The 13,303-nt window shown below is 54.9% G+C and overlaps 1 protein-coding gene across 6 annotated transcripts in view; it reads left to right on the top strand.

Moving 5' to 3' along the window:
* The window catches only part of FHDC1 (FH2 domain containing 1), a 37,674-nt gene extending 26,843 nt beyond the window's left edge, over positions 1 to 10,831 (top strand). For all 6 annotated transcript variants that reach the window (XM_045831607.1, XM_045831606.1, XM_045831602.1 and 3 more), the window contains 3 exons: positions 1,046 to 1,163; positions 4,590 to 4,754; positions 6,589 to 10,831. In XM_045831607.1, the coding sequence (XP_045687563.1) occupies positions 1,046 to 1,163; positions 4,590 to 4,754; positions 6,589 to 8,634 (2,329 nt within the window). In that variant the 3' untranslated portion in view covers positions 8,635 to 10,831. The remainder of the gene's footprint in view (positions 1 to 1,045; positions 1,164 to 4,589; positions 4,755 to 6,588) is intronic.
* Positions 10,832 to 13,303: the final 2,472 nt, after the last annotated feature.

Raw genomic sequence — 13,303 nt, 5'->3', positions numbered from 1 at the left:
TACCAAGAGAGAGAAATAGAAAAATAACCATTACATTTTTGAACTGACAGTTCTGGACAGAGTTAGATGGGGAAGTTTAGTGAGCTATTTATTGTCTTAGGAAAAATGCTGTTTAGTGATGTCAGTTTATTTGAAGTGGAAGGTAAAATACCAACAGATCGTAGGCAGGTGTCAGCGACCATTGAAGGTGGAAGATTTATTGCATAAAGAAAAGTTAAAATTGGCAATGGCAGCCTGAGCGCATCCTAATATATGAATTTACCAATTGACTTCCCCCTGGATTTTGGGGGCTCATCTCTTCACTTTTCTGGGTGACAAAAACATCATTAATGCTCTACTGATGTGGATTTGGTATATATAACAAAGGCCTTTGCAGAACTGTTAGTTTTCTCGTAAATACAGTGCTTACTCTGGCCGTCAGTGGCGAGCGACAGGACGTCAGCTCTGTATCTCCGTGTTACCCTTCATGTCAGGATTATCAACAGCGTGGCCTGCCTTGCTTTTCGAGAGTTAGCGCTTTTGTGTTTGTGTCTAGTGGCCACAGGACAGTGTATCTGAGTCCCGCTGGTTTTCAGTTTGTAATGCTTATTGCATAAAGGCGATCAGATGAGGCCCACGGTTTGGGTTGCCAGCGAGGACACAGTGACACGCAGCCTGTTCTCGGACCGGTGTGTGTCTCTAGGACGACCTCTGCTCTGAAAAACAGCCCAGGAGGAAACGCTGAGCACAGGCGTGGGTCAGTGTAGCCGCAGTGGCTTCCCCTCCCCTTGTGTTTGGTTTTATTCTCCCCCCCACCCCCGATTTCTTTAATGTGTTACTTAGTAGAACTCAGTGGGACCCTGGTAACCGCTTTTGCGTTCAAACCGACATATGACAGCCAGTTTATGTGTGGATGTTTTTTACATTCGATATTACCTTGTATTACATTCAGGCGCATCTCCCCTTTGCCTTGTAAGGTTGACCGGCGGTTAGACTTGTTTGACGGATCCACGTGGCACATGGCTTCCCTGTTGCCAACGGCCCGCTGTCCCCTTTCTTCTTCCAGATTATCTCTGGATAACACGGAGGCAGAGCTGCAATCGCTCTTTGTCAGGACGAGATCTCTGAAGGACAACATCCGGCGGGACGACGAACTCTGTCAGCAGATGCAAGATTTCCTTCAGGTCTGTGGGTGACTCAAGTCCCTTCATTTCGTCTTGCAGCAGCTCCTCCAAGGCTGGTTAGATTTGCATGGGCGTGTTTGGGGAAGCAGCAGGTTCCCATTCATATTTTTCCCACCAGTCAGTAGAAGGAACTCCGTATTTCAGAGCCCGATCTCTGCTGGATTCAGAACGGGCACTGAATGTGGTCTAAACGTACTAAGGTGTTCGTTAGGGAGTGGGCCGCTGTTTGTCACCTTCCGATGTTCACGATCACGATCGCTCTGCGCTGTAGTGGACCAGTGTCAGTTTGTGGTGCCTACTTAACCCTGGCGTCGCAAGTTGTGGTTCTGAACCGTGGCTTAGGCGTTCCCGTCTCCCCATCAATCTTGTGGACGACAGGACGAAGCTCCACAGAAATCATAAAGACACCTGAGAACCTGGGCTGTTGTTTCTTCGCTTGTGTTTATTGGAGACACAAGCCGAGTTTTGGCATGTTTTCTAGTGAGAGCAGCAGAACACGATAGCCGTGCCCATCACCACCCAGAATGCCTCAGCCCAGCAGGGCGTGGCAGGAGCTGCCCCGAATAACAACACAGAACCGCAGAGTGGACATGTTTGTGACAGCTCCCTGTGACTCACTGATCACATAGTCTGACCTACCTCTTCTATCTTCCTCATTAAAAAAAAGAAGTGGCACCTTTTTATGCTTTCCGTCCTCGGGGAGGTGGCGTGCCACCTTCCATGTCAGTGCTGGGAGGTGAGCGCTGTGGGGGGCTGCCCTCGGCCCCAGGAAGGAGCCCCGTGCTCCCCAGGCCCTTCCAACCAAAGCCTTTACTTGTTGACTCGTAATTAGGCTACAGCTATTATGAGCTTCAGCTTCCATCAGTAAACACTGTATTTTGTTTGGCTCTGTTGGGATTTTATTTTTATTATTAAACATGTGTTCTATGCTTTCTTTTATATATAACCAGTCTCCAATTTTTCCCCTTAAGGGCACAGATTTTTCTCAAAGTGCAGTAACGCCAGCACACAGGCACCTGGCAGTAGGTGGGAAGATGCTGAGTGGTGAGCACATGCACACAAATGAAGCAAGTCCAGAAAGTCGGGGGTTCCGGATGCCTCGAGCCCCCGTTCTCACGTTAAAGATTAGTATCATGTGCTGAGCGGCCGAGCAGAAAGGTTCACGATGAAAAGCAGCTCTGTCTCAGCTGCACCCCTAGGCCAATCTTCACAGGCAACCTCGTTTTAACGCTCAGCACTTCTTTCTGGAGGTCATTTTTATCTCTGTAAGTAAAAACATCCACCCCGCCATGTAGTTTTCTTCTTCAAGTTCTTTGTCTTTAAATAGGAGATATACAACTTTTAAAAAATCGTTTTTAATCGTCATCTGAGGATATGTTTTCATTGATTTTTAGCAAGAGAGCAAAGAGGGACAGAGAGAGAGAGACATCCATGTGAGAGAGAAATATCAATTACTTGCCTCCCTTACGTGCCCGGGCCAGGATCAAAGTCACACCTTTTCTGGACTCTGGCCTGAGAGACAAGGCTTCAGTTAACTGAGTGGCCTGACTGGGGCGAGATACAGTTTTTGAAGGTGGATCAGGGTCAGGCCGGAAGGGCTCTGAATGCCAGTGTGAAAACTGCACTTCGTGTCCTAAGCTGTAGGGAACTTCTACGGGCTTTTGAGCGGAAAAACGACAGATCTCTTTCAGTCTTTTGACCACGTGGGCGAGAAACGCCAAGGAAACTGGTCTGGACCTTGGGTCCGTGGCAGACAGCTTAGACATGGAAAGCTGAATTTGCCGCCACACCTGCTCACCTGTTGTCGTTGGTGTGTTGCCTGTGTTCCTGGCCCTGTCGTGACATTATTCAGAAAACAACTTCTGACGAGTGACTCCGAGCGCGGTGACTTGTTGGGTCCACACTCGGGGGGTTCCACGTTCCCGAGTCCCAAGGGTGGCTGCTGAGCCCCGAGGGTGACCGCAGTGCCTCTAAGTCACTCCTCCCCCTCGTCCCTGCAGTCCCCTCGGACTCGAACGATGAGACACATGAGGTGGAGTAAACGCCTGTGTACTTTCTTGTCAAGAGTCCTATTTTTCTGCCATTGAGCTGTTCTTGGCCGGAATCCATCCTTCCTTCTGTGGAAGAATGACAGGCGGCAATCTGGCCTTTCATTAATGCCCTTCTCTCCATAAAGAAAAACACAACGTGAACGCACACACCGCCCTGGGCTACTGACTCAGATGGTTACTTTCTCTGGTATTTGGTTTCCCAAATAGTTTTGGTTCCTGCAACCTCTTGAGTATGTCTGGTGTAAGAAGAGGGCTTTTAAGGGAGAGAGCGGGCGTCTTCTGGGCTCTCTCTTCAGGCTCTGTAGCTCTCCAAGCATCTCGAGCAGCAATTCCACTCCTTGAGGGCGGGCAGCCTGGAACTTCACCATTGCCTAGGCCTGTCCCCCCACTCAAAAGGCAGCTTCTCAAATATAAGCCTTCTTTAAAACATGATACGTGTGATCTCATAACGTGATACACTCCATACCTTCCTTTGTCGTATAAGCGCGGTGAGCAGCGGGAGACTTCAGCGGGGGGCCCGTATGCAGTGCCCGTGGGGCCGTGGCCCCTCGAACCACGACACCGCTGCCTCATTTCAGCTCAGCATAGGCTGTCCCTGTAGCACCGGCAGGGAAGTGTGTGCGTGCCCCTTGGCCCCGGTAGATCCCATCCTGAGGGGGCTGGCGTGCACTGGAGGAAAGCAAGTTGCTTCCACTTCATGGCTGAGGCAGTACCCGAACCTATAGGGGCCGTGGAGACTTCGTCCTAGAAGAATCAGGAGACAGTGAAGATGTAAAGAGGACGGATTTGCGTAGGGCACTGATTCCCAACCGTGGGTACCTCTCAGAATTTCCTGGGGAGGTTTAGCAAGATACTAATGATGAGTCCATCTCAGACGGAGCTACTGAAAGGCATGAACTGTAGACAGAGTGCCCCTGCTGACTTAGATAGGCAGCTGGATAAGGAGCCCGGTTGGGGCCTCCGGGCATGAGGCCTTCAGTCCTGCTCCTTCGAGATTAAATCTGACCTCGCTGTGAACCGAACACCTCGTCAATAGAGCAGGTGACTTCTGGGATCCTGAAGTTAGCCCTTGGCCAGAGTAGGACCCAGTATCACCTGTGTCCCTTGTCAGTGACAGTTGAGGTGAGCACTCTGTCAGTGGCGCCCTGCAGGCCAGGGCCCGGCCGTGCCGCCTGGTGCTCCCCGGCCCCACACAGGCGTTCACCTGGCTTCCCCGCAGGTTTGGTTTGGTCTGAACTGCTTTATTTTCCTTTTGGTTCTGAGCGCACCGGACTCGCAATAAACCTCCCCTTTTCGGAGACCTGAAACTGAGCCCAGGAGCATGCCTGCCAGACCGCTCACCTCCGCGTGTGCTTGTTTGTTTGCTCTCCCGCAGTTCGCTCTGGAAAAGCTGTCTGAGCTGGGACGCTGCAAACAAGAGCTCCAGGAGGAGGCCCACACCCTCATAGACTTTTTCTGCGAAGACAAAGAGACCATGAAACTGGATGAATGCCTTCAGATATTTCGAGACTTTTGTATCAGATTCAGCAAAGCGGTCAAGGTACGGCAGGTGGCATCTCTGTGTTTTCTGGGTTGTTGGATTTTTAATTTTTTTTTTTTTCCTTCCAGACCCAGCCCTCTGCCCATGGCAGAAAGATGGTGGAGCTCCACCATTTCCGGGGTGTGGGGCACGTCAGGCCGAGGCAGGGTCGCCAGGCTCTGGGCTGGGATTGGGGGGCAGTGGCTGTGCCATCCCTGCCCTCCGTGACTCTGAGGCTCACCCCAGCCCTCCCTTCAGTGCCCTAAAAGCATTTTGTTAGGTTTATTTACGATGGCAGTCACAATATTAAAAAGTCTCTGCGAAGCTCCTCCCTGGGAGAAAATCCTCCTCCAGGAGACCTTTGCTGCAGCAGGAGGAGCAGAAGGCCCCTCTCAGTGCTTGGAGCGCCGCGGCCGTCACCAGGGGTTGCCGCCATGGGAGCCCTGTTGTGCTCGGCCACAGCGGACTTGGGGATTCTCAGACATCCGGGACACGTGTGCTGTTGGGGGTGGTCCGATTACAACCATCAGTTCCAGTAATCTCTGAGTTCATTGCAGAAGCCAGAAAACTCTCTGGGTTGCTTGGTTTTGCAAATAAGACTTTCATTTCAATTAAAAACAGAACAACTCCCCTCCCTTCATTTCCGGTGCTGAAAAGGAGCCTCATTCTTAGGCATCTTTTCTGCCTCTGTATTTCAGGAGCAGAGTTGTCCATAGCCAGATTTCTTTGAGGGACTGGTCAAGTTCCTCTCCGCCCCTAAGTGGGTAGGCCAGAGTCCCTCAAGTTCTCCATTCTTCCTTCCTCTGTGCAGCTAAGAGGCGGAGGTTCAGCCTGTGGCCACGTTTACTGTCCCTTGTCCAAGCAGTGAGCTCAGCAGGGGAAGGCAGTGGTGGGTGGGAGATGCCAAATTGGCTCTGGCCAGAATTCTATAGGCTCTCGAGGCCACCTGTGTGATGCTGTCAGCCCAGCTGCCCCGAAAGCCAAGAGCTGCCCCGCCCACCCCGAACAGGCAGCCAGCCAGAGCCAGGGCCTCACAGAAACTTGGACAGGAATGGCCACCGTTTGAGGATATTGATTTTCAAGCAAAAAGTGCTACCCAATAACAGATTTGGGTTGTACTTCCATGACACAAGTTCATTTAAAGTGCGTAGCCAGCGGTAACGTGTACTTCGTTGAGTGCACTTGTTCTGGTTCCGTGTTACTGGTGGAGGGCTGGCTGCGGGCAGCAGGGTGGAAGGTAGAAGGATTTGCAAGGCAAATCCTCTTCTCCGGTTGTGGGGAGGGCGTGGGGCCACCCTGGCCTTTCTGGTGGGTTTTGTCATTGTTGTTTTTTTACCAGGGAGTAGTCAGAACAGAGATTTGAATGGCCTTTCTTAATGTCTTGGGTGTACATTTATACATCCACATCCTTATTATGTAGAAAGCGCTGCACAGGGGCACACATGTGTGCATGTGTGTGCATGTGTATATTGCCATATCCTGGCATGAACCAAGTCGGGTTTCCTCGAAGTTGAGGTCACAGGCACATGCAGAGTCACAGCCCACACTGAGGGCACAGTGCCTTGACTGCAGAGCTGGGAGTTGGGCCCAGGGGTCCGATGACACCCTTAGATAGACTTTTGGGTTCAGGTGTAGTGGGCTCCTCTGATCATCCCCACATAGCTCCAGGAGGACCTAGCCTCCCGCCACGTGCACGTGTAAGCACACACGGTCTCTCTCAGTGACGCCCATGGCCCAGCCCTCTCCTGCACACATGTATGTGCCTCACTGGGGTCTTGGGGTAGGTGGCTCTGCAGTTGCACACAGGTCCCCTGTCTCTGATGCATCTTCGTGCTTTTCTCCACTCCTTGTTCAGGACAACCACAACCGGCAGGTGCAGGAGCTGAGGCAGCTGCGGCGGAAGGAGCAGGAGCAGAAGCGGCGTTCCTGGGCGGCTGGGGAGCTCATGGGATTCAGCCGGAGCAGCAGCGAGAATGACGTGGAGCTGCTGTTCAAGAAGGGTGCAGAGGACCTGCCCTCCTTCCTGCACCGCAGGCCTGTCAGCCCCTCCTACCGGCCCTCCAGCACCCGCCGCTCCCGCCTCTCCCTGGGCACCACTGCTGACCGGGAGCTGCTGACCTTCCTGGAGAGCTCTGTGGGCAGCCCCGAGGACCCCAACAAGTTCAATAGCTTGCCCTGGAACAGCCCCCGGCAGGCCCGGCCCACCGTGGCCTGGATGGAGTCTAGGGAGCCAAGGGACCAGGACTCCAAATGCACACACAGGCCTCCGGCCTCAGAGGGCCAGGCGGGAGCCCCCGACCCACCCTCAGCTGTGTGTGGCCAGCTCCTGGTCCCCCAGATCCAGGAGCCTGCTCCGGTTTTGCTTCGACCTCGGCGCGGCAGACTCAGCGTGCCCCAAAAGAGGAACAGCGAGCCTGTGGGCCTGGCGTCTCTCTGGTCCCCTCCACTGTCACCACTGACTCTGGAAATTAAGGAGCATGAGCTGGTGACTGGGCTGGCCCAGTTCGAGGTTCAGGTTCCCAAGGACACAGAGGAGACACCCCAGCAGAACCTGTCTGACTTCAGCCCAATGGAACCGGTGTCTTCAGAGGATGGGGCCCTGCAGCCCCTCGACACCTGCGCTGGTGACGGCAGCCTGATGTCTGCGGATGCCGGGGCCCAGGGTGGTCTCAGTCCAGCCCTGGAGGGTGATGGGCCTGCCCCTGAGGAGCCCAGCATCAACCCGGAGAACAAAGACCCTGGGCCTCTGTCCTGCATCTCCGATATCACCGACTGCTCGCTGACCTTGGACTGCTCGGAGGAAACCAACTCCAGGCCCGGTGGTGGGGAGGCAGGGGAGAGGGGCGAGGAGGATGGCTCTGTGTCCTCCGGGGTAGGGGAGACAAGTGGTAGCCAAGTGTCCTCTAACCCCGTCTCCAGCCCCCCTGAGGAGACCCCTGCTCTCGCCTCTGCAAAGAGTGGGCCCGGTGGTAAGGGTGGTCTTTCCAGGGACAGATCCTCTAAAGGGAAGGATGGGGTGGCAATAAAGAGAAACTCCCTCAAAGAGGCGTCCCAGGGAGCCCCCAAGCCCGGGACGGCCCCACGAGGCCAGGGGGCGGTGCCCAAGCCCGTGCGCACGCTGACGTCCTCGGAGAGTGAGAGCATGCGCAAAGTCGTGCACATCTCCAAGGCCAGCAGGGGCTCCGCGGGCTGGAAGCAGCCCCCTCGGGAGCCGCCCAGTAGCAGCGGCACAGAAGCGCCGTGGTCCCGCAGGAACTCTGTAAAGGGCACCTCGGACACTTCGCCCAAGAGGTCCTCGAAGGGGCCTGGGGAGGTGACCGAGGAGCAGAAGCCGCCGCGAGCGAGGCTGGGCTCCGGCAGCACCCGGCCGGGGAAGGAGCCCGCCCTGCAGCCCAGGGGCTCGCTCAAGAAGCCCAGCGCCAAGCCCCTCCGGAACGTCCCCCGGCAGAAGTCCGAGGAAAACAAGATCTGCCGCTCCAGCTCCCCGGGCCCCGAGAGCCCGGAAGAAGAGCCCAAGCCCCCGCCACCCACGCCCGGCGCGCCCCACGTGCCGAGCTTTGCCCGAAACACAGTGGCCTCTTCGTCTCGGTGCATAAAAACGGACTCGCTTCCTGTGAACAGGGCCCCCGGCCTCACTCGGGCAGTCTCGCACCGGCAGCTGAGGGTGAAGAGCGGCTCCGACGACGCGGGCTCCAAGGAGAATGGCACCTTGCGGCGGGCCAGCAGCACCCGGGCCAGCAGCACCCGGGCCTCCAGGAAGTGCCCCGAGTCTCCCGAGGGTCCCAGTGCCAACACCGAGTCCCCTCTGAAGGGCAGAGGGGCTGGGGAGAGGGCCTCCTTCAGACAGAAAGACTCCAGCCGGACCACACTGGGGAAAATCCTCAATCCCTTGTGGAAGTGACGCGTGCCTGCACCCTCTCCTCCCGGGGTTTCCACGAGGACTGGTTGCCGTGGAAGGCCAGCACCCCATGCCTCCGTTCCACAGCGCGTGAATCACTGGTGCCACCTGCTAACGCTCATGTCGTTGGCTGTACCACCTTCCGGTGGACTGCAGCCTGCTGTCAAGCTCCCGGTCTCGGCGCCCCGTCTTGGAACGCCTTCCGCACACACGCCTGGGCTGTGCACGCGCACCCTCTCCCCCAGACAAAGGCCCCGTGAAAGACTGGGGCGTGTAAGGTGACATTCTTATGTAATGAGCAAAAAAGGAATTTTGGCCAGTTTTTATAGATCAAAGGCTTATTTTTTGATATAAAAATTCAGTGTTTTAGTTGGTTCCTTTTGCAGAGCGAATGCCTCCTGGGGGGGTGGGGAAGAAGGCAGAAAAGAGACCCCTTTGTATGAAGATGTTTTTATCTTCCTGTGTACTCCGGCCTCAGGGTTCCACCTGCCCACCCGCCGTCCATTGCTGGCAACTGGACTTCCCCACAAGCCCTTGGTGTTCTGGGGTTGGCACCACGTACTGGAAGACTCTCTGCCTTGCTCACTTCTACCTGCGTGACTCTGGGTGAGGGTTTGCGTGTGAGCACGAGGGAAAGTGAGACCTCTGGACAGAGACTGGTGCTCCTGCGAGTTCTGGGGCCCCGTGGGCTGTGGAATGTGCACTCAGGGGTCCACATGGCTGCAGGGCCAGCCTCCCTGCAGGCAGGCGGTAGCCCCGGGGAGAACGCCGGACCTTTCAGAATTGAGAAGACATCGAGGGCTGTTCAGTCGGTCACACCTTTCCCGTTCCTTGTTTTCCTGTCCGTGTATTATCTGTTGTACAACCGATGAAAGCTGCTATGACTTGAGGTCGCCGCAGGTGCAGGTGAGGATGAACCTGCCTGTCTCCCAGTCCTCTTTGCCGGCTCCCAGCCGTTCCCCCTTTTCGGACATGACCTGGATGCTGGAGGCTCTCCGTCTGCCTGAACCGCGATCCTTTTAAATGTGGGCGTCTGTTCTTTGGTGCAGTGGTTTTGAAATCTGGAGAAAAACCAAATCAAGTTTTTAAAAACAGACTAGAAAAATGAAATTACTTTTAGAAGAATTTGTATCATCAGGAAAAATGAGGCTTAGGAAAAAAGGCCTCGTTCAAAAGAAAGGGGGAAACATGTACTTTTTCTACCCCGGGCCCACTTCACAACTTCTCCCTGAGACTAGTAGGGAAGTGGGGGGTCGGGGGGGGGGGAGACTGGAGCTTTTTGGGTTTCTACTCTTGGTCACTTGTTAGTGTAAACCGCACTTCAGATCCAATGGTGGTAGGTGGGTTTAGGCATATTACACTCTTTATTGTATGACCTTGCCTTCCAACCAAATTAACTGGAAACTCAACTTGGGTGAGTCAGCTAAACTGAAAGGGTAAACTTTATGGTTGAAGAAGAAGGCACCTGACCACACCACCTCTTGTAAAAATAGCCCCAGTGGGTGTTTCCAGGGCTCTGCAGAGATGGGTGATGGGAACCCCAAGCTGTGTTTCACCACGCAGGCACCGGCATCCAGAACATAGGGCCCATGGGGGGATGGGGGATGGACGGAAGAGAGAAAAAGCTCGTGGATCTGTGGGTAATGAGAGTCAGGACTCCTAGGTGAGACCCAAAGGGCCAGGGTTCGAGTCCCTGTTCCACCGCTGATACTGTGCAGCTTGGGCAGGCCACTCCCTCTCTCTGAGCCTGTTGCCCAGCCTGCAGAGGTCGGGGCATGGGCTCCAGACGGGTCTCCAGGGGTCCTAGCTCCAACAGTCCGAGTCATCGTAAGCAACCAAGCACCCCTCCCCGCCCTCAGAAGCAGCCCCCAGCACCTCCACAGCAGGTGCCTGACTCAAGGCCTGGTCAGAAGAAAGCACCTCCAGAACAAGTTGTTGCTCTGAAATCTAATAACCTGGGAAGTGGTGTTTTGTTTTACTTACCCCTGTGGATAACTTCTGTATTTGCATCTGTGCGAGCAGGTGATCATTCTATTACCTTTTATCGGTAGTAAGCTTGGAAAAATAATTTAAGTATATAATGGAGAAATGTAAATAAGTTTCTATATAAAATTGTTTAAGATGAACTGAATGTATTTAAAGGTCCATTTATATGTTCTTTTACGTAACACGTAGTTGAATAAAGCTCCTGTTTATGGGATTGTGTTTTATCCTGGACTTTTGTGGGTGACATCCTGGCAGGAGAGGAAGGTGGGGGTAGGAGAGGGTTGGCCTACCACAGTCTTGCTCTCAAAGGTTCAGGAGGCAAAACTAGGCCGTCGGTGTGTCTCGGTAGCCCAGAACCTGCACTTCACCGAGGGCCTTGCGCCAGGCCTGTGGGAACGCAGGCAGGCACGCATCTGACAGGCAGGCCCTCGGTGGAATGCTCGGCGCCTCGTACACACTCACATGACTCCGCGCTGGGGGCCGAGCTTTGTGTAATCTCCACGGGGCCAGCAAGTCTGGATCTGCCGCCGCGTGTCCTCATGCGTTTTGGCCCAGGACACTATTGAGAAATCGCAGCGCACCTCGGAGCTGCCTGAGGAATGAGCAGAGAGGGAGGAAGGTGGGGTTTTGTTTCCAGTGCAGGGCTGATGCTTCTTTGAAAAGAAAGGTGGGGTGGTGAGTAAGACCCACCTCATACCTTGGGGTTTCATATCAGGTTTTGGGCCTGGCTACTCTCCTGCTTTATCTGGCAATGGGTTAGGCTAAGAGGAATTAGACCTGGGACAGGCACCAGTGGACGAGGGTGCAGATGACGCCCTTGTGAGTCGCTGCTTGCCTCGTGACACTGAGAGCCTGGTTGTGCCTGCTAAGACCTTCTGTGTTCGCAGCGGGTCTCAAGTAGCTCTCTTCACCTCTTGTGAAATGGCTTTCACAAGGACCCTGTTTGCCAGTCCTCCACCCAAAGATACGTGTGGAGTTTAAAGGGACCGGTTTCCTATTGTGCATTCCAGATTCTGAATGTTCGTGTGTGATGGTGAGAGGCTGTGGAATAGTGTCGGTAGAATCCTTAACCCAACCTCCTGAGGTGTACAGGTTGCCAACTCCCACCTCTGTGGGTGTGGAATCCCTCCATCTCCCCTCTGGCAATGATGCCATTTTGCAATTTCAGAGTTTTCTATGGAAACTTAAGCTTTATTCTGAATTCTTCATGATCGCCTTGCTTCGTGCTTCAGCCCTGCCAAAAAAGATTTTTGTTGTTTGGTATGCATCCCCAAACACATACAGGCATGAGGCATGAGTAAGGGACATCGCATCTGGCCCATGAGCACTTCCTTACACTGTGCCCTGAGCACAAACGAGGCGGGAGACAGTGGGTCTGCGAGTCACGCCGCTCGGCTCCGGGCAGGTGACGGTGCCTCGCTGGTGCGGAGTCTGCAGCAGGGTTCAACACCCAGAGCAACCTCTCACTGCCGGGCTTTTCATCTGCAAACGTCTCCCAGTGAAGTGTCCCAGGCCTCACAGGGTCACCTGAATGAGGACAAAAGCAACATCCCCGCAGCTGAAGGTCATGGTTTTTTTATCTGCCGGTCCAGAGCTCTGCAAGCCGGCACTTGGCTTCCTGGTTTGTTGGCAGGGAAATCGGACCCCACCAGGAGATAGGTCAGGGGCCCGAGCAGCCCTTGCAGTCTCCTCATCCCTGGGCCCTTGGCCGGGGGCCCACCTGGAGCCCCACCCAGAACCTGGCATCACCGCCCATCAGCCTGTGGGGTGAAGACGGCTGAGGCTTTCAGAGAGGACTCTGCTTGAGGCGCACTCATGCTGGACCTTTGGACTCAGGGCCTGGGCTTTGCTCCAGCCTCCTTGGAGACATGCAAGGGCTGAGTCATACAAAGCAGTCCCCAACGCAGCAGGCAGATGATGTTCCCGGAGTTTGCTGGCAGTGAGGTTTGAGGAGTTCGGAATACACGTTCCCAGAGCAGTGATGTCATGCACCAGAGGCAGGTTCCCAGGACAGCCTGCTGGGGACCCATCCACCCATCCATGGGCAGACTGTGGCACCCTCGTGTCCTCACGTGTAGCAGTGTTTCTAAAGGAACATGGCAGGGTGCCAGGAGCATGCCTCCTGATGCCTCCCCTGCTTTGGGACATCAAGTAGAGGCTACCGCAGTGCCACCTGAGTACCAGCAATGTTCACCGTCCTCTGCTGGGTAAAAAACATCCTGGCCACACTTGAGGTCAGACACGGGGGCTCCCCTCTGCTTGGCCAAGGCCAGTGGGTGCAGGCCATTTCTCTGTTAGGAATGGCCTGTTGTCTGTTCCCTCTAATAGAAAGCACACTGGCCCCCCAGAAGCATTCCTGCCCTCTGCTTTCAACTTCCCAGGGGGAAGGCTGCATCAACCCCACTGCCTTAGCCTCCAGAGAACCAGTGAGAAGATGGCAGGGCTGTGGGGTGGCTGCCCAGGTAGCCGGGGCCATGGCCTTCTGAGCCAAGGACAGCAAGGGGCTGGATCAGTGGGCACCTTCAGGGGCAGCTGGATGTTCACTGCAGGGTGTGAGCTCTGCAGGGTGTCCCAGGCCTCTGACAGTATGGGAGCACCTAACAGCCCCCACTTCCCACAATGGGGTGTGCTCCAGTGCGCAGCGGAATCCCCCGCAGCTGTGGGTGATTCCTGGCCCCTTCCCAGA

The sequence above is a fragment of the Phyllostomus hastatus genome, unplaced genomic scaffold (genome assembly GCF_019186645.2).
Source record: "Phyllostomus hastatus isolate PE091 unplaced genomic scaffold, TTU_PhHast_1.1 phas_contig_159, whole genome shotgun sequence".
NCBI classification, from domain to species: Eukaryota; Metazoa; Chordata; class Mammalia; order Chiroptera; family Phyllostomidae; genus Phyllostomus; species Phyllostomus hastatus.
The sequence above is the reverse complement of the archived record's forward strand: the minus strand, read 5'-3'. Positions and strand labels throughout refer to the sequence as shown.